General features: G+C 47.1%; 1 protein-coding gene across 1 annotated transcript in view; it reads left to right on the top strand.

The window, feature by feature from the left end:
• Positions 1-23,884, top strand: part of HEPH (hephaestin) — a 68,963-nt gene that overhangs the window by 26,860 nt on the left and 18,219 nt on the right. Inside the window, 5 exon segments of the mRNA XM_020967266.2 lie at positions 731-942; positions 1,816-1,963; positions 10,686-10,898; positions 16,378-16,591; positions 23,577-23,716. Coding sequence (XP_020822925.1) covers positions 731-942; positions 1,816-1,963; positions 10,686-10,898; positions 16,378-16,591; positions 23,577-23,716 — 927 coding nt within the window.

Here is a 23,884-nt window from a genome sequence, read left to right as displayed (position 1 = left end):
CTTTAGAGTCTGAATTCTGCCTTCGTCACTAACTACTTGGGTGACCTTGGCCAAGTCATTTTTCTGCCTTGGACCTCAGTTTCCTCATCTGTAAAATGAAAATGTTATACTAGATCCAAGGTTCTTTTTTCTTATTTAATATTTTATTTTGCCCAATTACATGTAAAAATAATTTTAACATCCTTTTTTTTTTCAAAATTTGAGCTCCAAATTCTCTCCGTCCCTCTCTTCTCCCCCCATTGAGAAGGCAAGCCATTTGACATATATACACCTACGTGTATAGTCATGCAAAACACATTTCTGTGTAAGTCATTCTGTGAAAGAAAACAGACAAAAAATCCCAAGAAGAATGAAGAAAGTAAAGACAAAGTATCTTTGATCTTCATTCAGGCTCTACCAGCCTGGAAAGGGACAGCACCTTTCATTTTAAGTCCTACAGAATTGTCTTGGTAGATCAAGGTTCTTAACAGGGAGTGGGGTGAGGGGGAGGGAGATCTTGTGAACTTTTAAAAATCATTTTGATAACTGTATTTTAATATCATTGGCTTCCTTTGTAATCTTCCATTTTTATTTTATGAATCTAAAAATCTGATTCTGAAAAGGGGCCCAGAGATTTCACCAGTCTATGACATGGGAGTTCATAACCCCCTAAAAGATTAAGAACTCTTGGATTAGATAACCTTTGAGGTCCCTTCCAGCTGTAAATCTCAGACTCTCTGATCCCACCCAGGGACACGTCAACATGGCTTGATCGCCAAGTCCTTCGAGAAAGTCACATACCGCTGGACCGTCCCTCCCCATGCTGGCCCCACTGCCAAGGACCCAGCCTGTCTCACTTGGATGTATTTCTCAGCTGTCAATCCCATCAAGGACACCAACTCCGGCCTAGTAGGGCCCCTTCTGGTCTGCAAAGCGGGCTCCCTGGGGGCCAATGGCAAGCAGGTAGAGTGAGGTGGGGGGGATGTCTGGGTTGGAGTGGGCAGGCCTAAGAGGCATGGCCTGCTGGAGCTGCTTGTCGGGGTGTGTGGTGGGGTCAGGGGGTCATGGGTTCATGGGTCGGGCTTTAGAGGATCGAGATGGATTTTCCAAAAGCTGTCAGCTCACAAATAATAGTTATTGAATTCAGGGGTACTCCTTTCTTGTCAAGAACTCTCCATGTGTCTCCCCTTTCTTGCTTCTGTTGCTTTGTGTTCCTGTTTTCTCCCCCTCCCACTAGTCCGACTTTCTCTTATGCCCCAGTTTCTGCTTAGCCCCTGACCCTCTCCCTCGTTCTTCCCTGGACACAGCCTCACTAACCTTTACCTTCCTAGGCGAGCTTAGTCTGAGAAGCCTCTCCCAGCTGGGTGCTGTTTCTGGGCCCTGGCCCCTGGCATGTGGAGTTCAGATTGGGCAGAGTTTGAATCCTGACTTAGCTTCTTGCTAGCTAGACGAGGCATTCGTGGGCAAGGCATTCCACCTTCCTGAGTCTCAGTTTCCTCAAAGATGAGAGAGTTGGGCTCAATAATAATGGCAATAAGAGCTAGCATTTATATAGAGCTTTAAGGCTTGCAAAGTTCACGAGATCCTCATGTAACCCTATGAGGGAGGTGCTGTTATTATTCCCATTTTGTAGATGAGGAAACTGAGACAAATGTTAAGTGACTTGCCCAGGGTCACATAGCTAGTGAGTATCTAAGGCAGGATCTGAACTCGGGTCTTCCAGACACCAAGCCAGGCACTCTAGCCACTATAGCACCTAGTTCAATGACCTTTAAAGTTCCTTCCAGTTCCAGGTCTGTGACCCATGATCCTCTGTTCTCTCCCTGGGACCTGCAGAAAGGTGTGGACAAGGAATTCTTTCTCCTGTTCACTGTCTTTGATGAGAATGAGAGTTGGTACAGCAGCACCAATAAGGATGCCACCATGTTGGACCAAAAACACCTCTTAGAAGATGAGAGCTTCCTAGACTCCAACAAGATGCACAGTAAGGCTGCCGCGAGGCCCTCCCCACTTCCTGTATCCCTCCACTCACCAGAGCTCTAGGGCTTGTCCTGACTGGCCTAGTGTTTGGTAAGGCCGAGGGAGAGATGAATTGGAGGAGGCAGAGCAGGCCAGGCCAGGCCTTTCCTGGGAAGCTGCTATGTTCCCAGGCCTGGGTAGCTGAGAGTGAGGAGCCAGAGAGGTGAGGTGACTTGGGATCGTGGGCCCACACATTTCACAGTGAGAGAGGGCCTCACTGGCCTGTAAAAGGGTGGCCTGAGTGATAGGGCCTCTGAGTTCCTGTCCAGCTTGACATCTAAGCACATATGTTTAACCCTAGGGAAGTTGCTTCACCTTCTTGGCCTCAGTTTCCTCATTTGTAAAACAAGGAGTGTGGACTAGGCCAGGGGTCCCAAACCTCTTTTTGTCCCAGAGCCCTTCAGCATCCTAGTGAAGCCAATGGGCCTCTTCTCAGAATCATGGTAGACTCGGGGGTAGATGATACCAACACTTCAATGCTTCAGGTATCTGTAGTTGAGGCAGGGTGACCAACCCTCCCTACCCCGCCCCCTCCCCCAGACACAGGGAGCCACAACTCAGAGGGTTGAATGATGAATTTGTTAGAAAGATGTCACACAAGTGCTTTGTGAGACCCGATTCTCTGTTCTATCCTGCCCTGCCTCAACTCTAACATTCTGTGTTCTAAGACACCTTTCTCTTCTGTAAGGGAAATAATGTGAGCAAAACCCTGGTGAGATGAGAGCTCATTGCCTGATGGGGGTTCTAAATGGAGCCCAGTTTGCTGATAGGTGTCCTCAAGGGGGCTGATGGGAGACACAGTGGCAAAGGTCTCCTGGCATCCAGTGATGGGGAGCCTGGAATGTCATGGGAAGGCGACAAAGAGCTGTGCAAGGTTTTTGGTTAAAGGCATGAAATGTCCAGGGTTAGACAGGAGGACATTTGGCAGTGAAGTGGAATAAATGAGATTGGAAGCATGGTACAGCAGAGAGAATACTGAATTTGGAAGGCCTGAATTTGAATTCTGACTCTGCCACTTACCAATTCTGTGACCTTGGGCAAGTCCCTTCCTCTCCCTGGGCCTCAGTTTCCTTTTCTGTAAAATGAAGGGGGTTGGACCAGATCAACATTTCCTAAACTTTTTGGTTTCAAGACCCTTTCCCATTTTTTTTTACATTTTTTTAAGGCAATTGGGGTTAAGTGACTTGCTCAGGGTCACACAGCTAGTAAGTGTCAAGTGTTTGCTCTGAGTCCAGATTTGAACTCAGGTCCTCCTGACTTCAGGGCTGGTGCTCTATCCGCTGTACCACCTAGCTGCCCCCAGACCCCTTTCCATTCTTAAAAATGATTGAAGATGTCTTCAAAGAGCTTTTGTTTCTGTGGGTTATAGCTTTTGACATATGCCTTCTTACAAAGTAAAATATGTTAGAACTATGAAAACAGTTATGACTTTGTGGACCCCCTGAAAGGTTCTCTGGGAGCACGTGGGCCACCCTTTGAGAATCAATGGAGTACATGGCTCCTGAAGTGCTGCAGAGCTCTAGAGCTGTGCTCCTGTGATCTCTTAAAACCCCTTCCAGCCCTGTGACTTTATGGGGAGAGAGAAGAATGAAGGAAATAAACATTAAGCCCCTACCATGTGCTAAGCATAAACACTTCATTAGATACTGCTGTTATCAGAATACCCCATTTTCTAATTGAGGAAACTGAGGCAAAAACAGGTTGAGTAATTTTGCCCAGGGTCACACAGCTAGTTAGTGTCAAGTGTTTGGTCTGTGGCCAGATTTAAACTCAGGTATTCCTGCCCCCAGGCCCTGAGCTCTACTCACTGAACTACCTGGCCCCTTAGGAGGTTATGGCAGTGGTGCAGGAGCCCTTTAGAGCTGCCATACTGTCAGTGGTTATAGAGGTCCGGTGTTCATTTTGAGGATGTCCAAGCTGGGGCTGTGTGAGGCCTTGCGTGGTGAAGCCTCCAAAGATGTCGACAGGATTGTCACCATTCTGATGTCTGTTACTTTCCCCTTGGACACCAAGCTGGCTGCTGGTTGGTTTTAGGTACCTCGGCACAAGGATTGCTTCCTTCTTTCTTGTCTCCTAACCCCTCCTACAGTGCCTGGAACAGAGAGGGTGCCTAATAAGTATTTGCTATTTGAACATCTAGCTCAAATGTTAGATGAGTAGTTTTCTAAACGTGTGGCTGTATTATCTGGGTTTGGCGCCTTCTCCAGCCAGCAGGGGGAAGTGTTGGTAGTGGAGAAAAACCTTATTCTTTGTGAGAAATTTCTGGAAAAACCATTTCCAGGCTTTTTTTTTTTCAGTCTCTCAGCAAGTGTGTTTGCTATGTCAGGTATGAGATGCCACCTTCACTCTCTGGATTCACGTGGAAAAAGGAAATGCCTCCCAGGGGTGCAGACTTGGTGACTGAGAGCCTGAGTGAGGGTCTGTGGCTCTGCTTTGGAGAACTTTGGGCCTGACAGGTGTTTGATGCTGGTGGTTTCCTCTGTGTTTCATTTATGTGCATTTACAAAGCTGATTCTGATAAAAGGCCCATTGGCTTCACTAGGATGCTGAAGGATTCTGGGACAAAAAGAGGTTTGGGACCCCGGCCTAGTCCCCACTCTTCACTGTACAAATGAAGAAACTGAAGCCAAGGAGGTAAAGTGACTTAAAGCTGGAAGGACTCTAGGAGGCCAGCTAGTCCAATCCAGTCTTTTTTACAGAGAAGAAAACTGAGGCCAAGGAGGCAAAGCGTCTTCCCTAGGATTAAACACAGGTGCTTAAATCTCAGGAACTCAGAGGCCCTGTCACCCAGGCCACCCTTTTACAGGCCAGTGAGGCCCTCTCTCACTCGGAAATGTGTGGGCCCACAATCCCAAGTCACCCGGGTCACTTTCCCCATTTGGAGATAGATGGGATTGGCCTTGGAGGTTCCTTTGAACTCGTAAATCTGTGATGTGAGGATTTCCAGTCATTTCCCTGATCTGTACCATAGTCTCCCAATTTGCAAGTTGAAAGGAGAGGACCTCTTCGCATCATAAGTCTCTGATCCCCTCATCTCAATGCATATCTAGTCTCTGTGCCTCAGTTTCCATCTGTGGAATAAGTGTATAGAAGCAAACTTCCCCTGAGGTCCCTTTGAACAATGAAGGCTAGGTAGACCATTACATAAAGCAATGAGCCTGGAGGCAGGAAGTCTGGAGTTTAAAACCAGCTGTGGGCACTTTCTAGTTTATTGACCCTGGGTAAGTCAGTGGCCTACTCTGCCTCAGTGTTTTCAAGCTTAAAATGGGATAATTTGCATCTAAATGCTGAGGTTGTTGTGATGATCAGATCAGGTGATGTGTTTGTAAAAAGTGCCTAGCTTACTGCCTGGCACACAGTGGCTGCTTATTAAATGCTAGTTGTCATTGTAATCGAGGAAAAGTCTTTCAAAGGCTCATTTAACTGATCAGGCAGTTAGCCAGCTGAGCTGACAGGGGACTGAAACAGGAGCAAAGAGATTAGCCTCAGACATTTTCTAGCTCAGTGACCTTGGATAAATCATTTTACCCATTTGCAGCCTTGGTGTTCTCAGGTGTAAAATGGGTATAAGATGATTTCATGAAAATCTTAAGGTTGTGAAGAGGATCAAATGGGTGATATTTCTAAAAAGGGTCCAGCACAGTGACTGGCACATAGTAGGTACTTACCAAATTCTAGTTGACAGTATAGTTCTATGGGAGAATTCTCCATAAGGGCCATTTAGTTTATCAGGCACTGAGGTGGCTGAGTGAATAGAGGGACAAGAATGAAGTTGGGAGGGGCAGCTAGGTGGCACAGTGGATAGAGCACCGGACCAGGAGTTGGGAGGGCCTGAGACATTTGATACTTACTAGTTGTGTGACCCTGGGCAAGTCATTCAACTCCGATTGCCTCACAAAAAAGAAAGAAAGAAAGAAAGAAAGAAAGAAAGAAAGAAAGAAAGAAAGAAAGAAAGAAAGAAAGAAAGAAAGAAAGAAAGAAAGAAAGAGAAAGAAAAAAAAGAAAGAGAATGAAGCTTGGAAGTAAGGAGGTCAAAATTAGACTCAGACATGTGCTAGCTTAGTGACCCTGGATAAGTCATTCAACCACTCTCTGCCTCAGTGTTCTCGGAGGTAAAATGGGCAAAATAATATTGCAACCAACTCCTAAGGTGTTTGTGGGGATCACATGGGATAGGTTTTATAAAATGGTTTTAGGATGACTCCCAGGACACAGAAGGCTCTTGGTTGATTTCTATAGATGAATATCCAGAGAAGGCTATTTATTGAATTAGGGAGGCAGAAAGATGATGGCGCATAGAACTGAGCCTGGAGTAAAGAAAGCTTGAGTTCACAATGTGTTTCCACTTTTTGACTTAGAGACCTTAAATAAGTTAGTGAACTACTCTTTGCCTCACTGTTCTCACATGTAAAGTGGGTGTAATAATATTTCATGTAACTCCTGAGAATTTTCCAAGCATGAAATACAGTGATATTACTTAATGGGGCATAGAACAGTGCATGGCACATAGCAGGGGTGCACTAAATGCTAGTTGTTGGTATAATGCTGTAGGAGAATTCTCAAACAAGATAATTCAATACACCAGGGAGCTAGCTAGAGTTCCCAATGGGCCTGATTCACTTTTTAACATAGAGACCTTGGAGAAGTCACTGAAATGGGGCAGAGGACAGTATGTGGCACATAATAGGGCAGCAGTAAGTATTGGTTTTCAGTATAATTGTATAGGAGAATTCCCTATAAAGAATATTTATTGCGTTGGGGACCTAGCAAGTTGAGGGCACATAGAACTAAGCTTAGGGTAAAGAAAGCTTCAGTTCACAATATGTCTTGATCCACTTTTTGGCTTAGAGGCCTTAAATAAGTCAGTAAATTACTCTTTGCCTCGGTGTTCTCACATGTAAAATGGGTATAATAATATTTCATGTGGCTCCTAAGGGAGTCACAGGCATGAAATGCAAGGATAGTACTAAACAGGGCATAGGATAGTCCATGGCACATAGTGGGGCCATAGTCAATGCCAGTTGTAAGTATAATTCTATAGGAGAATTCTCTGGAAACAATATTTATTGTGTTAGGGAGCTAGCTTGAGTTCACAGTGGGCCTGATTCACTTTTTGACTTAGAGACCTTAAATAAGTCAGTAAACTACTCTTTGCCTCAGTGATCTCACATGTAAAATGGGTATAATAATATTTCGTCCAGCCTCAGACACTTGACACTTGACACCTACTAGCTGTGTGACCCTGGGCAAGTCACTTAACCCCAATTGCCTCACAAAAAAAAAATAATAATATTTCATGTGACTCCTAAGCGAGTCATGGGCATGAAATACAGTGATATTACTAAATGGGGCCTAGCACAGTGTATGGCACATAGTAGGGGCACACTAAATGCTAGTTTGCTGTATAATTATATGGGAGAATTCTCTGCAAAAGACATTTAATGAATTTGGGAGGAAGAAAGGTGAGGGCATGTAGAACTAAGCCTGGTTTAAAGAAGGGTTGAGTTCGTAATGAGCCTGATTCACTTTTAAACTTAGAGATCTTAGATAAGTCACTCAACTATTCATTGCCTCAGTATTCTCAGGGATAAAATGGGCATAATGGTGTTGCATGTAACTCCTAAGAATTTCATGAGCGTGAAATAAAATGATGTTACTAAGTGGGGCATAGGAGAGTGCATGGCACATAGTAGGGGTGCAATCAATGCTAGTTGTAAGTGTAATTATGCAGGAGAATTCTCTGTAAAGGACATTTATTGTTAGTGAGCTAGCTTGAGTTCACAATGGGCCTGATTCGCTTAATAATTTAGAGACCTTAGATATGTCACTCACTCTTTGCCTCAGTATTCTTAGGTATACAATGGGTATAACAGTGTTTCATGTCACACTTGAGAATTTCATGGGCATGAAATACAATGGTATTGCTTAATGGGCATAGGACAGTGCATGCCACGTAGTAGGGGTGCAATAGCTTTTAGTTTTCTGTATAATCATACAGGAGAATTCTCTGAAAAGGACTTTTATTTTGTTAGGGAGCTAGGAAGCTGGTACATATAGAACTGAGCCTGGAATAAAGAAGGTTTGAGTTCAAAATCGCCCTCACGTACTTTCTACCTTAATGACCTTTGAGAAGTCACTTAACTACTCTTTGCCTCAGTGTTCTCAGGGGTCAAATTGGTATAATAGTATAGCATGTAACTCCTCATAATGTCCTGAGCACCTGATACAATAATATCACTAAATAGGTCTTGACACGTTGCTTGGCACATAGCGGGGGGGGGGCAACAAATGCTAGTTTGAGTATAATTTATGTCCATTCGTTTGAATGCACCAGGGAGTGCAGATCCTGAGTGAATGTAGGCCTGAATCTGGAGCAAAGAAGTTCTCAGTTGGCTTCAGGCATGCATGGTCTAGCTTAGTGGTCCTGGATTAGTCACTTCCTCACCGGTTTGCCTCAGTTCTTTCCAGTTGAAATGCCAAGTACGGCATTGCATGGAAAGCCTAAGGTTGGTGTGAAGCTCCAACGTCATGCTGTGTGTCCCCACTGAATAGCCCACATACTTCTCTGGCGCTGGCACTTCCAGGATCGGGAGGCCGGCTTCTCCTGGACCCGCCTCTCCTTTGCCTGTCCCACCCTAAATGGGCTCACCCAGGTTCCCAGGAGCTAGAAACTCGACTACATCATTTGTGGTATCTGGGGACTGGCTTCATGTTCTCCCTAGGAAGAAAAAAAAAAAGAAAAGTACTAGGCTTGGCACTTAGTAGGGGCATACTATAGGCTTGTTGTCAGTATGGTTATGTAGGAGATGTCTGTTTAATGTCCATTTAATGGATTATGCATTTAAGTAGTTGAGTAGAGGGAGGAAATGGCAAGTCCTGAGTTCAAAATAGGCCTCAGATACGCCCTAGATGTGTGTCCCTGAATAAGTCACTGAACTATTCTTTGCCTCACTGTTCTGGAATGTAAAATGGGAATAATAAAGTAGCATCTAATGCCTAAGAATGTTATGAGCATGAAATACACTGATATGGGATAGAACACAGTGCTTGGCACATAGCAGGGTAGCACTAAATGTTAGTGGTCAGTATAATTATCTGAGAGAATTCTCAGAAAAGGACATTTATTATGTTAGGGACCTAGTTTGAATTCCCAATGGGCCTGATTCACTTTTTAACTTAGAGACCTTAGATACATACCTCCTCTTTGCCTCAGTGTTCTCAGTTGTAAAATGGGTATAATTGTATTTCATGTAACTCCTGAGAATATCATAAGCATGAAATACACTGTTATTATTAGGTAGGTTCTAGCCCAGTGCCTGGCACATAGTAGGGGTACACTAAATGCTAGTTATCAGTATAATTCTATAGGAAAATTCTGTGAAAAGGATATTTATTATGTTATGGGGTTAGCAAAATGAGTGCACATAGAGCTAAGCCTGTAATGAAGAAGGCCAGGGTTAAAAATTGGCCTGAGACATTATCTAGCTTAGTAACCTTATAAATGGCACTCACCTACTCTTTGCCTCTGTGTTCTCAGGTGTAAAATGGGTATAGTAATCATTCACATAACTCCTGAGAGTGTCATGAACATGAAATACAATGATATTACTGAATGAGGCATAGGACAGTGCATGGCACATAGTAGGGGTGCACTAAATGCCAGTTGTTAGTATAATTCTGTAGGAAAATTCTCTGCAAAGGACATTTAGTATGTTTGGGAGCTAGCTAGAGTTCCCAATAGGCCTGATTCACTTTTTAGCTTAGAGACCTTAGATAAGCCACTCAACTATTCCTTGCCTTAGTGTTCTCAGGTGTAAAATGGGTATAAATATTTCATGCAACTCCTAAGGATGTCATGAGCATGAAATATGCCAATATTGCTAAATGGGTAGAGCACAGTACATGGCACATAGTAGGGGTGCACTAAATGGTAGTGGTCTGTATAATTATATGGGAGAATTCTCTGAAAAAGACATTTAATGAATTAGAGAGCAAGTGATGTAAGGGCACAGAGAATTAAGCCCGGTGTAAAGAAGGCTTGAGTTCCCAAAGGGCCTGAGTGTTCTCAGTGTTCTCAGGGGCAAAATGGGTACAATAGTCTTTCACATAACTCCTGAGAGTGCCGTGAACATGAAATATAATGATATTATTAAATGGAGTAGAGTACAGTCTGTGGCACATAGTAGGGGCATAATAATTGCCAACTGTCATTTTAATTCTGTAGGAGAATACTCTGAAAAGACCATCTAATGTATTAGGGCCCTAGCAAGATGAGAACATATGGAACTAAACCTGGCAGAAAGAAGGCTGGAGTTCAAAATTGGCCTGAGACACTTTCTGGCTAAGTGACCTCAGAGGAGTCATTCAACTACTCTTTGCCTCAGTGTTCTCAGGTGTGAAATGAGTATTATAGTGTTTTGTGTAATGACGATCAAATGGGATACTTGTACCAAGTGTACAGCATGGTGCCTGGCACGTAGTAGGTGCTTAATAAATGGCAGTTGTCATTATAAGTTTGCAGAAGAAATCTAATTGTTCATTCACTGCAAGCCCTGTGTTGCCAGTGGTGGATAGCAGCCATAGCTTCCTTCAGAGGCGGTGGTTTGACTGGGCCAGTTGGGCCTGGTGTGATCAGACCCACCACCACTGTTAACCCTCAGTCTGTGTTTTTTTTTTCTCTTTTTCAGCCATTAATGGTTTTGTCTTCTCAAACCTGCCCGGGTTAGTCATGTGCCAGGGGGACACAGTGGCCTGGCACTTCCTCAGCCTGGGCACTGAGACTGACATGCATGGAGCCATGTTCGAGGGCCATACCGTCCACATGCTGGGCATGAGGAAGAGTGGAGCTTCCCTCTTCCCACACACCTTCGCTACAGCGCTCATGCATCCAGACACTCCAGGTAAGGCCTCTGGCTTAACATGGGGTCCCTGGAATGGTGAGAGGCAGCCCCCCCAGCCCCCATCCCATTGCCTACTCACTGTCCCAGATCTCTGGACCCTTCTTGGCCTAGACTACACTGGCAGCCTGCAAGGCCTCTCCCCTTCTCTTCCTCCTGCCAGCCTGTTCAGTGTCTGGCTTGGCTTAGGGGCTCTGTCCACCCAGTCAACATTTATTAAGCACCTACTATGTGCCAGGCACTGTGCTGAGCACTGAGGATGGAAAGAATGGTAAAAACCAGTCCCTGTGCTCAGGGAGCTCCTAGTATAATGGGGCAGACAACGTGCAAACAACTGTGTCCAAAGTGGATCTAGGAGGACTTGTTAGCCACAATTAACAGAGGGAAGACCCTAGAATTAGGGGAGATTGGGACAGGTTCAGGGCTAGGAGGCTCACTAAATAGAAGGCTGGGCTGGGGTCAGTAGGAACCTTGAATTTCAATCCAACCTCAGACACTTAGTAGTTAGGTGACTCTGGGCCAGTCACTTAACCTCTGTCTGCCTCAGTTTCCTTAAATGTAAAATGGGGATCATAATAGCACCTAACCTCCCAGAGTTGTGAGGATCAAATGAAATCATCTTTGGAAAATGCTTGGCACTTAGTAGGTGCTGTATAAATGCCCATTCCCTTCTCCCCTCTCCCCATCCTTCTCTTACTGTAAAAGATGGGATTTTAGCTGGGACCTGAAGGAAGCCAGGGAAGGCAGGAGGTAGAGATGAGGAGGGGAGGGCCTTCCAGGCAGGGGGCAAAGCCAAAGAGAATGCCTGGAGTTGGGAGATGGAGGGTCTTATATGAGGCACAGCAAGGGGATCTGTGTCCCTAGATTGGAGAGTCTGTGGGGAAGGGGTAGTGATAAAAAGTGTAAGAAGACTGGAAATGTGTATGTGGAGGGTTTTGAGCACAGACCAGATTTCATATTTGATTATATATTATTATAATATATTAATATATTATATGACACAATCAGATATGTTATATGTAAATATATAATTATTTATATAACATATAATAATATAATGATTTATATACATTACATGTATATATAATCAGATATATATTATACTTGATTTATATTTGATCCCAGAGGTGATAAGGAACCACTGGAGTTTGCTGCGTAGGGGCTGTGGTCAGACTTGTACTTTAGGAAGACTGAGGCAGGCAGACCCATCAGCAGCCATTGCCATAGTTCAGGTGTGAGGGCCTGCTCCTCAGAACATATGTGAGAGATCTTGTAAAGGTCAGATTGACAGGCCTTGACAAGAGCTTGAATATGGGGGCAAGAGGGAAGGAGGCCACTTGAACAGATGAGAGGGTTTGGGGGAAAAGCTAATGAGATGTTCTGGACGTGTGGAATTTCAGATGTCCATGGGACATCCAGTCAGAGATGTGTAACAGACAGCTGGAGATGGGAGTCTGCAGGTCAGCAGAGAGGTTAGGGCTAAATATGTAGATCTGAAAAGCATCAGCACACGACAGCAGAGAGATGCTAATTGAATCCATGAGAGCAGATGAGATCACCGTCACTCATGACGAGGGAAAAGGGGAGAAAGCTCAGGCCCGCCAGGAGCCTGGAAGCCACCCACGCATCCTAACACAGTGCAATCAGACCTTCCCGGCTTGGTATGGGGACCCAGGTGCTGTGCCAGACAGAAGGGGGCCTGCCTCTGCTGAGCCCCAGCTTTTGTGGGCCCTAAGGCTTATGAACACCCAGGCCCAGGCAATCTTGCTTTCTCATTAGCTCCTTAGAGCTAGGCAGAGCAGAGGCTCTGAGAAACGTGAGGGGGCAGGCACCTTGCTACCTTTACTGGTGATAGCTGGGGGGTAGGCAGAGGTGGTTTGAGACTGGCCAGGCAGGCATTCAGCAGGTGAAGAGAGCAGCCCAGAGACATTACCAACAAAGGCATGGAAGTTTGGGGGCAGAGAAGAATCCATTTTGATTCGAGCATGGAGTATGTTGTGGGGGAAGACTGGAAGAGTTGGGGTGAAGGGCTTTACCCCATGAACACTGACCTTCCATTGGGAATACTGCAGAGAGGATTTCCATATTGGTTCAGAGAGAGTCTCTGTATAAAGAGACAGAGAGATAGGGAGAAGGCGGGGAGGGAGAGAGAATGAGAGATGGGGGCGGACATTACATGCACCATCAGATTGATAGAGGGTTAGTCTCACTACTCCTCCCCTCCCTTTTTTATCTGCTGTTACCAGGAAGGTTGTCTCAATCGGGGGGGGGGGGATTTGTATTGGGGAATGAAAGTGATGTAAAAACAAAAGGTAGCTGCGTTACAAGCCAAATCACCCCAGATCACCTCTCTCCCTCTCTCCTGTGTGGCCCAGGTAGGAGGCCATGGATGTGCAATGTTGCATGTGTCATCAGACTTGGTTGATATGTTGGTTACTTTTGTCAGGGTGCCTGTTTTCCTCTTTCTTTTATTTTTTATTACTATAGGCAGCATTCTGGGTAGGAGAAGGATACGTCTGAAAGTAAGCATTATTCAGAGAGCCAGGAGCCTAGGCCCAGAGCCAGCCAGGCCCTTGTAGACCACCTTGTCTAGCTCTTTCATTTTGCAGAGGAAGAAAGTGATTCTGAGCGAGGGGCTCAGGGAGGAAGTGGCCCTGGCCCCCACCCCAGGGAGCAGGCTCTGGGCCTTTGCAGTCAGGCCTGGTTTTCCACATGCAACCAGCAGGTGTCCACAGTGCTGCTTAGAGAACCAGGAAATTGGGGCCGAGAGCCCTGTTACCTGGGGGTCCTGGCTTACTGGAGTTAGGGGCTGCCCCGAGCCCCTCCTGCTCCTCCTTTGTCTCCCTTTGACGCTGAAAAAGAAAATCCCATCCAATCAGCTGAGCCAAGGGGCTTTACCCGCACTGGGCAGGGAGCAGCTTGGCTTAAATGTCACCCTTCTGGTTGGGCGGCCATCATTCTTCCCTAGCCTTTATTATTGGCCTTCTGTTTTCTGATCCTATTGGCTATTCCAAGGGGCCAAGGAAGGGCCTGGCAAAGCTCATCAGAAAGAAGAACATGTCTGCCCCTTCCCTCAGCTTTAATCTGAAATTGAAAAAAAATTAAAAAGGATTACATAAAAAAAATTAATTCCTTTTGTTTTTTTCCATGACAGATCTTTCTCAATATTGATTCTCCTCTTCCACTCTCTCCAAACCCTGGCCCCCATTCCTATATCCTCCTATCCAAGTGTATCCTTGTAGAGGGTAGGGAGAACAGAGAACATTAGAGCAGGAAGGAGAGTGGCAAAAAATGGAATGTCACGGCTAGCAGATACCCCAAAATACAGAATGTCACAGTCCAGAGACCTCAAAACAGAGGGGCCTCAGAATGCCCAACCTCAGAGCTGGGAGGGCCCTAGAACAGAGAATCAATGGGCCACCATTTTATGATGTGCCAGGCACGGTGCTGGTACTGGGGATCCACAAAGACAAAAGTAAAATTATTCCTGTTGTCAAGAAGCTGACATTCTATGGGAGGGTTAACATGTAAATAATTAAAGATATTCTCCACCCCCTCCCCAATACATGGTAAGTTGGTGGGAAGAGCCCTAGGAGAGAATCTAAGAGGCTAAGGTGAAGAGGAGAACATGCCAGACATGTGAAGAGGGGCAGGGACATGGTCTTGTGTATATGTGTGTGCGTATCTGTGTATATATATGAATGTGTATATATGTGCATGTGTGTATATATGTATGTGCATATGTGTATGTGTACATGTATATGTGTGTGTGTATGTGTGTATATGTATATGAATATGTCTTTGTGTGCGTGTGTGTGTGTGTGTGTGTGTGTGCTCATGTGTGTAAAAGCAAGCTAGCCAGGAGAGTGAGGAAAGGGGGTTGGAAGAGGTTGCAAAGCTAGCTTGGGGCTGGGTTGGACAGAGGTTTTAGCTGCCAAACAGAGGAGTTTAGATTTCATCTCAGAGGCAACAGGGAGCTATTGGAGGTCATTGAGTAAGGGGGAGATACCACTTGAGCAGCTTGTGGAGGATGGCTTGGAATGAGGAGAGACTTGAGGCAGGGAGAGCAGTGACGCAGCTGCTGCCACCCTAGTCCAGGAGAGGCCTTGAGCAACGAGTCTAGAGAAAAGAGGATGGATGTGAGACAGAAACAGGGCTTGGCACCCACTTGAGTATAAGGATGGCTCTAATGTTGCAGACAGCGGTGCCTAGAAAGCTGGCCACGCCTTGGAGGGCGATAGGGACGTTGAGAAGCTGGCAGGCTTGGGGGTCAGGAACCCAACTTGTTGGAGCTAGAAGGGACCTTGGACCCTGGCACATCAGGGCGTGTGGCCAAGTGAGCAGAGACATGAGAGAGATCTTCTATTGCAACTGCCTCATTCTTACAGAGCAAGAGACCAAGGCCCCCAGGGAGGAAGTGACTTGGCCAGGGTCACACAGGCAGAATTGGAGGCCAGGTCACCTTGTCCCCCTATATGATGTCACTGCACAGGTAGTAGAAAGCCATCGTAGACTCTTGAGCTGAGGAGCCATGGAACGAAAGAAAATGAGTGTCTGGTCCATATCTTCTGATCTTGAACCTCTGACATAGAATATTTGAACAAGTCAGATTTTGGTCTTCATTCCATTGTTAGAGCTCCATGGACAGCCAATTCCGAGCTGTCACAATGGAATGTGCAGCTGTCTGGCTTGACTTGGTCGGTCAGAGAGCTCCCAGCACACAGATGGATGAGGAAGATGAGTTCTCGAGGCCAGAGTTGGAGGGGACCTTACGGAGCTAGTAGAGGGCGTGGCTCCCACTGGGCTCCGATTGGGCCACTGATGGCCAAAGACCAAGGCTCTGAGTTGAACCCTCTACCAAGAGCTTCATTTCCCTCACCACCCAAGCCCAAGACATTTGATGGACCCTGTTCTGTGGGGACCCTTTCCCCAACTCCACCCTATCTTGCTCATAACTTCCTGTCCAGACCCTTCTGCCTGTCTCTCTCTCTCTCTGTTTCTCTTTTTCTCTGTTTCTCTCACTCTCCCCTCCTCTGGTGGACACAGGCTCTCCTCCCTGACAAAGGCAATGTGGCATAGTAGGGAGCACCACTGGGTCTGAGTGCTGATTTGGCCATTTTTGTAAACTGGGCAAATCACTCTGCCCCTAAATGCAATTTCCCACCTCTGTGACTTTGTTCATGACACCTAGAGTAGCTTTTCTTTTGTTTTTGTTTTCTTTTTTTTCTTTCCCACTTAATATGGAATAGCTTTTCTGGGCCTCAGTTCTCTCATCTTTAAAATGAGGTCAGTTAACACGTGTTCTCCTTATCTCATGGGGGTGTTGCAAAGGAATCATTTTGCAAGCCTCGGAGTCCTTGTCATTATATTTCCCAGGGATCCCTGCCCAGGACCATCTCTTGCATGGCTTTCTGAGAGAAGCAGGTGCAGTTCCCTGGGGAGGCCTGAGGCAGATCTTTCCCCCTGTCTCTCCTCCACCCAGGGACCTTTGAGATCTATTGCCAAGAAAGCAACCACCTCCAGGCGGGAATGAGGGCGTCCTACAATGTCTCCAGGTGCCAAGGCAGAAGGTCTGGAGCCCGACTGCGTTACCAAGCGGTTCGCACCTATTACATCATGGCTGAGGAGGTGGAATGGGACTATTGCCCAGACCGCAGTTGGGAGAGCGACTGGCATAATCAATCAGAGAAGGAGAGGTGAGGAGGCCTGCTGAGAGGGAGGGAGGGAGGGAGGGAGCAATCAAGGCAAACATTTAGGAAGAATCCAAGGCCCAGGGCACAGTGTTGGATTCTGGGTTATAAAGATCTCCTGGCCCTCCCCTCAAGGAGGGGCAGTAACAGGCACTGCAGTGCCCAGAATGCTGGATCTAGAGTCACAAAGAACTGAGTTCAAATCTAGCCTCAGACCCTGAGCAAGTCACTTCCTCTCTGTCTGCCTCAGTTTCCTCCTCTGTAAAATGAGGATCACAACAGCACCTACCTCCCAGGGTTGTTATGAAGATCCAATAAGATAATATTTATTAAAAAAAGCACTTAGCCTAGTTCCTGGCACACAGTAGGTGCTATATAAATGTTTGCTATTATTTAAGGGGTAGGAGATGTGGGGAGAAGTCACCAAGCTGTGATCTAGAGGAGAGTTATGTGAGTGCCAGGGAGAAGCCAAGCAAAGTACCATGGGAAAGGTGAGGAGGGAGAGGTCACTTCTAGCTAGGGGCTTCATGGAGTAGGGTACCTGGGCTGGGCCTTAAAGCAACAGAGGGGACATTAAGAAATAGGGAAAAGGCCTTCTAAAGCAGCACTTCTTCCACTGTAGGTCACAGCCCCATATGGGGTTGCAAAAAATTTGGCAACAGTAAAAAGTTTCTGAGCATGCAACAACCAAAAATGAATTAAAAATCAAATGTAATGAATCTGAGGTGTTTCTGGCAGTGCTTGTCTGTGTTATACTGCCTCAGCTTCATGGCAGCCTTGGTTCTGAACACACAGCATGCGCACTTTGTACTGCACATGCCCTCAGGCCACCATCTAACACTGTGGCCAACTCCAAAAGGGGTCGCCAGTGGAAAAAGTTAAAGAAGCCCCGTTCTAGAGGAGGGCACTGGGGCTCCAAGAGAGGAAAGGACTTGCCCAGGGTGACACAGAGGATCCCAGTTCTAGAGCTGGGGATGGTGGGGGTAGGACCTCAGAGGCTGGTTGGCCCAAACCCCTCATTTTACCTAGGGGGAAACTGAGGCCCAGAGAACAGAAGTGACTTGTCCAGGGTCCCACAGGTAGTAAGTGTCTGAGACTGCATTTGAACTCAGGTCCTCCTGACTTTAAATCCAGTCCTCACTGCTTCAGGGGTCAGAGGTAAGGATAAAGGGTAGAGAGTAAGGCCAGTCTGGTTGGAGGGTGAATCCAAGCTAAGCTTGACTTAGAGGCAGGTGGCCAGGTGGATGGAGTCAGGAAGACCTACCTAGCTTGGCATCCTGGGCCAGGTCACTTTGCCTCTTGGTGCATGCACCCCGACAACTCTTCAGAACCATGAAGGATCGGCTGCTGCTGTATGTTGGCAGAGGGGTTTTCCACACCAGGAGTTCCTCATATTGCTGCACTCACAGCTCCTCTTCCCTGACTTGAGAGCCTGGCCCCCATCTCCACTGGGCCTTCCCAGCTGCACAATGCTCTTCCTCTTCCCCAGCTGACTTGCCAACAGGATTCACTTGGTAGCTGTTCAGACCATCAGTGATATCAAACTCAAAGAGAAAAGGACCTGTGGGGGCCACATATTGACTTTGAAAACCACAAATTAATGTTCTCTATGTTGTATTTATTTTTCTTTTGGTGAACATTTCCCAATGACATTTGAATCTGATTCATGCCACTTTGCCCCCTCTGATCGAGACCCTTGCTGCCCCCATCCCTGTGCCTACATCTTGGAGCAGAGGGGAGATTGGGAGATTGGGCTTAGACTCCTGGGATGGAGTGGCTTCCCCCTCTTTGGAGGCCTTCAGGCATGGGCAGGATGGCCTTGTCCAGGGGGGTAGAGTAGGAATGGCTTTTGAGGTTTGGGGCCCTTCCAACCCAGGTTCTGGGATCCTCTCTCCTAACTTGCCCCACATACCCACTCAGCTGGTAGATCATGTTCCTTTCTCCACAATGTGTCTTGTCTGTGCAGCCATTGCCTTGATTCAGGCCCTCATCACCTCTGGCTTCATCCATCGCAGTGGCCTCCTAATTGGCCTCCCTGCCTCAGTGTCTCCACTGTCTAATCCACTGTGTACACAGCTGCCTGGGTGACAATCAGAAAGCTCATGTTGGCCATGTCACTCTCCTCGGTGAACTCTGCTGGCTCCCTATTACCTCTAAGATCAAATATTCTGTTGTTCAGTCATTTCAGTTGTGTCTACCTCTCTGTAACCCCGTTTGGGGTTTTCTTGGCAAAGATACTGGAGGGATTTGCCATTTCCTTCTCCAGCTCACTTTACAGATGAGGAACCAGTGGTAAACAGAGTGAAGTGACTTGCCCAGGGTAACACCAGCTAGTAAATGTCTTAGGCCAAATTTGAACTCAGGTCTTCCTGACTCCAGGCCTGGCACTCTCTCTACCATGGTGCCACCCAGCTGCCCCAAGATCAAGCATAAGCTCTATTTAAAGCCTTTCCCAACTTGTACTACCTTTCTGGTCTTCTTACATGTGACTCCCCTCCACACATTCTATGGGCCAATCATACAGGCCTATTTGTCATTTCTGATCTCCTCACCTTTGCACTGAACATTCCCCCATGCTTGGAATACTTCTCAATACCTGGCACAAAGTAGGGGCTTAATAATTACCTGTTGTCAGTTGGCTCCTCTACACAGTTGTTCTGCCAACGATTGCCTCTTCCACTCATCTTGAGTCTCTCCCTCTATCCTGGCCCCTTCCCCACTGTTTACAAACCTGCCTCTGTCTCCCTCCTCCATTTCACTGCCAAACTCGCAGAAAGGATCGTCTCTCCTGTTGCTGCCATTTCCCCACCAATGGGCCGCCTTCCCCCCCCTTGGCAATTTGGCTTCTGCCCCAGCCTCTCTCTAACGCTTGCCAGTGATTTCCCACGTTGGAAATCCAATAGCCTTTTCGGCATCTCCATCTTCCTTGATCTCTGTCGCTCCTGGCACTGTCAACCACCCATGTGCATTGATTTTTGTGTGCCATTGTTATGCCCTGCTTCTCCCACCTGTCTGGTGGCTCCTGAGTGAGTCATCCTTTCTCTTCTCCTGCTGTGATGTGGGGGGAGGGGGGTTCCCCAAGCCAAGGCTCTGCCTTGGGGCTCACTTTATCTTTGGAGACCTGCTTGGAATTCATGGATTCAGTTAGCTAGAGTCTGTGCTGCCTCCCAAATCTCTGCAGTCAAGCGTAGAGTCCAGCCCTCTTTGGGCAGCGTACGTACCATAGTGGAGAGAGTGCTCAATTTAGAGTCAGGAAGACCTGGATTCAAATCTCATCCCCAATATTTACTCCCTGTGTGATCTGGGGCAGCCCCTCTGGCCTCGGTTTCCCCATTTCTAACATGGGAGGGCAGGGGGGCGAACTTTTTGATCATTGGACTCCCCTCCCTGTAGATTGGCCAAAGTACTTTGCACCTTCTCCAGATTTGCCCATTTTTGTTCAAACCTGACTGGCCCTTGACTCTTTACTTCCTCTCCCTCCTCAGACCCAATCAGCTCTCAAGCCCTATCAATTCTACCTTCTCAACATTCTCAGCATCTGTCCCCATAGCTCTGCCTCAACACCCATTAAGCCACTGCCTTAGTGCGGGTGGTCATCAGCCTGCCTCAGACCATCCAAAGAGCCTCCCAACTGCTCTGCCTGCCAGTCTCTCCTCTTCCCCTTACTCAGCTGCCAAAGTAATGCTCTTAAGATCCAAGGCTGATCATGTCTCTCCCCTCCTCAAAACTCTTCCGTAGCTCCCTAGTGCCTCTAGGAGGATTTAAAAACTCCTTGGTCTGGTATTTGAATCCTAGTCCGAGCCACTATGAAGCATTCCTTACCATGTACCATGCTGCCCAAATCTGCCTAATTCTGCCATGTTGTTTGGCCCACATCCCTCTGTGTTATCCCCAAGGGCAGCATGAACAGCTCAGTCAGATGCTTTGATGAAGTCTAGGTATGCAATGACTACAGGATTTCCCTGATTTCCTGGGCTAGTGACCTTCTCAGAAAGGAAATGAGGCAAGCGTAGTGTGACTTGTTCTTGGTGAAACCGTGTCATGTCAGCGCTTGGTGTTAACATTTCCCTCTCTAACTGCCCAGATAGCGGCTCTTTAATAATACGTCTTCGAATTCTGTCAGAAAGCAAAGCCGAGTTCACTGGCTCCCTTTGGGGACTCCCACATCTTATCTTTTAGAAAAGCAGCCTATCAGCCCTCCTCCAGTCCTATGCACGTTCAGTGCCCTCCACCACCTTTCAAAGAGAACCAACCAATATTATTTACTCACTTAGTGAAGGTTTCACCTCCCTATTGACTATTTTTGTTCTGGCCATCTCAGGCTGAAGATAATCTTCCTTGGCAGGAGAAAAAAATATGGGAAGCACTGTGGCATGGTAGATTGAGCTCTGGACTTGCAGTCAGAAAGACTTGTGTTCAAATCCTGCCACAGAAACTTATTACCTATGTGACCCTGGGCAAGTCACTTCCCTTCCCTTGTCTCTGTATGTGACCTTAGGCCAATCCCTTCCCCACCCTGGGCCTCAGTTTCCTCCTCTGAAAAAGGAGGCAGTTGGACTGGATGGCTGCTGAGGGCCCTTCCAGCTATAGAACTAGGAGCCTATGAGTGACCTTGGACAAGTCTCTTCTCCTCCCCAGGCCTCAGTTTCCTTTTCTGAAAAAGGAGGCAGTTGGATAGGATGGACTCTGAGGGCCCTTCCAGCTATAGAACTAGGAGCCTATGAGTGACCTTGAACAAGCCCCTTCTCCTCCCCAGGACTCAGTTTCCTTCTCTGTAAAATGAAGGAGTTGTACTGCATGGCCTCTGAGTCAAGGATCCTGAGTCAAGTAGTTGTGCCATGTCTCTTTTGTCCCCTTGACCCTACTCCTTCCCGCACTCTGCTTCTCCATTCCCTCCGAGCTGTGCTTGGCCTTTGGCAGGCCTGGGTCATGCTGTTGCACTCAGCCTCAGCCACCTGCCTTCACTTCTTTTTTGAAGACATGGCTGGTTAAGAGATCTAGGCTGGGGGCCCAGTTCCCTGAGCCTCCATGCCAGGCTTTCCCCAGCTCCCCTTTTATGTCTCATTGGAATGGCTCCTGTTTAGGTCTTTGGGACCTCATTCCCACAAGCCTCCCATGCCTCCTGGGCAGAATTCTCCTGTGGAATTGTAGGCCACAGGGAGCCTTTCTATCCTAGCCTTTCTCTGCAGCCTTCCCAAACCTATGGTACAGGTTGACATGTACTACCCTGTGGTAGTGTCTCTCATTCCTCTGTTAACCAGCCGTACCTCGTGAATGAGTCCGTGACTTCGAGGTTTGTTGTTCCATCCCTTCTGTCAATTACTGGGCCTCTCTACTGCCATTTTGTTTAGGTTAGTGTGTAGCTGCTATACTCTATGGCAATTAACTTGGCAGATGTACATAGGGAGTTTGCTCTTTCCTCCGCTTTCAGTTTGAAGCCTTCATGAATGGATTCACGGCACTCTAGACAAATATGTACACACGCACACATATATATGCACATGTACATATATATACACATATACCTATACACATATATGTGTGTATATATGTATATACATGTATATGTATGTATATATAGTTAGGTGCACTTTATTGTTGGCCAAAAGCCCATCATTCCTTCGTCCAGAAATACAAATCCTGCTCATAGAGGACATCTTAACCAGCCATTCACTTCCCAAGTCCTATTTTCTCCTCAGGATGGGCTTAACTTCAATCCATCAGTAGTAATGAGGAAAACACCACCTGTGCCCCAAGGTCTTGAGTCTCTTGCCAAGAACTTCAGCAAAACTCGAGTCTTTCCAGTGGTCTCACCCTCCTGAGTAGCCAGAAATGGGCAATGTGTGAGTGAGGCTTGATGAATCTTGGGAGCTCAGCACCATGTCCCAGGTGCTTGTCTGTAGGAGACGGCAGATCTCTCCGGCATGAAGAACAAGTCAACGTGGCTTGTCTTCCTTAGCAGGGAGCCACTGACTGCCCGCTGATTGGCGTCCTTCTTCTGCTTCATACAGATGGGTATCTCATCCCATAGCTTCTCCCCACCTGCCCATTCCCACGCCCTTGGAGGACCAGCAGAGTTGAACTTCCTTGTCTTTAGGAAATTTGAACTTGTTAATTTAGCCCCACGTAGCCTATGCTCCTTCTCCGGCCTCTTTTCCTCCCTGCCATGTTCTTCCATCCTCCAGCCTCTTGATGTGATGCTCTTTGGCATTTTATTTGGCCAGTGAAGCCATCCTTGCCATTTCTAAGGGGATTTCAATTCTCTGGGCTCCAGTGGGCAGTGGACAGGTGTTTCCTGAGGCTTTGGGCCTTGGGTATCTGTAGTAATACAGAAGCATTTCCTGAAGGTCACCACAGTATACCCCCTGCCCTCAGATTCTCTGCTCTCATGGAGAACTGCATGTCAAAGTGCTTTTTCTTCTTGCTGGGGGCTCCAGACTTGCCCAAGGGGACACACCCAATGAAGAGGCAGCAGGCAGAAGCAGGAATTAGGCCTGTTTGCTGCCTCCTGGTCTGCCACTCTCACTGCTTAGAATTACAGGTTTCAGAGCTTTCGGTCTGACTTCCTTCCTTTAGATGAATATGGTGTTATCCCCATTTTCCAGGTGAAGACACTGAGGCTCAGAGGGCAGAGGTCACTTGCCCAAAGTCCCTCGCTGAATATGTTGCAGAGCCAACTCTCCTGGCATCCAGGCCAAGGTTCTTCCCACTATATTGGCTTGCCTCCCCTGGGCATGGGTAGCAGTTAAGAGGGGCAAGTGGAAGCTGCAACCTGTTCTCTGATCCCCTGGTCATGCAATGAGACCATCAGAGTATACCTATAGGAAGGGGAGGGTCGCTTCTCCGCACCTCAGTTTTTCCATCTGTGGTATAGGACCTTCTTTACATCTAAAAATGAGCTTGTACTCTCCCCCCATCAACCTTGTCCCCTAAAGGGATGGACTGTGCCCAGAGGGCCAGGGGCTGATGACATACTCTCTGTATTTCCCAGCTATGGCCATGTCTTTCTGAGCAATGAAGATGGGCTCCTGGGTTCTCGGTATAAGAAAGTTGTGTACAGGGAATATTTTGATGGCACCTTCAGGACTCCTCGCCCAAGGACTGGCCCAGAAGAGCACTTGGGAATTCTGGGTAAGCATATCAACTTGATCTCCCCTCTTTATCTATTCCCTTCTGTCTCTTCCCTCATCCCTAGAACCTGGCAGCCTGATCTGGGGCCAGGAGCCTGTGCCCAGGGTGATGTGGGGTGGCGGACAGCAGGTGGCGGGCAGTGGTGGGGTGGTAAGGAAAAAAGGACAG

This window comes from Phascolarctos cinereus, unplaced genomic scaffold (assembly GCF_003287225.1).
Source record: "Phascolarctos cinereus isolate Bilbo 61053 unplaced genomic scaffold, phaCin_HiC Scaffold_8;HRSCAF=390, whole genome shotgun sequence".
In the NCBI taxonomy this organism is placed as follows: domain Eukaryota; kingdom Metazoa; phylum Chordata; class Mammalia; order Diprotodontia; family Phascolarctidae; genus Phascolarctos; species Phascolarctos cinereus.
The sequence above is the reverse complement of the archived record's forward strand: the minus strand, read 5'-3'. Positions and strand labels throughout refer to the sequence as shown.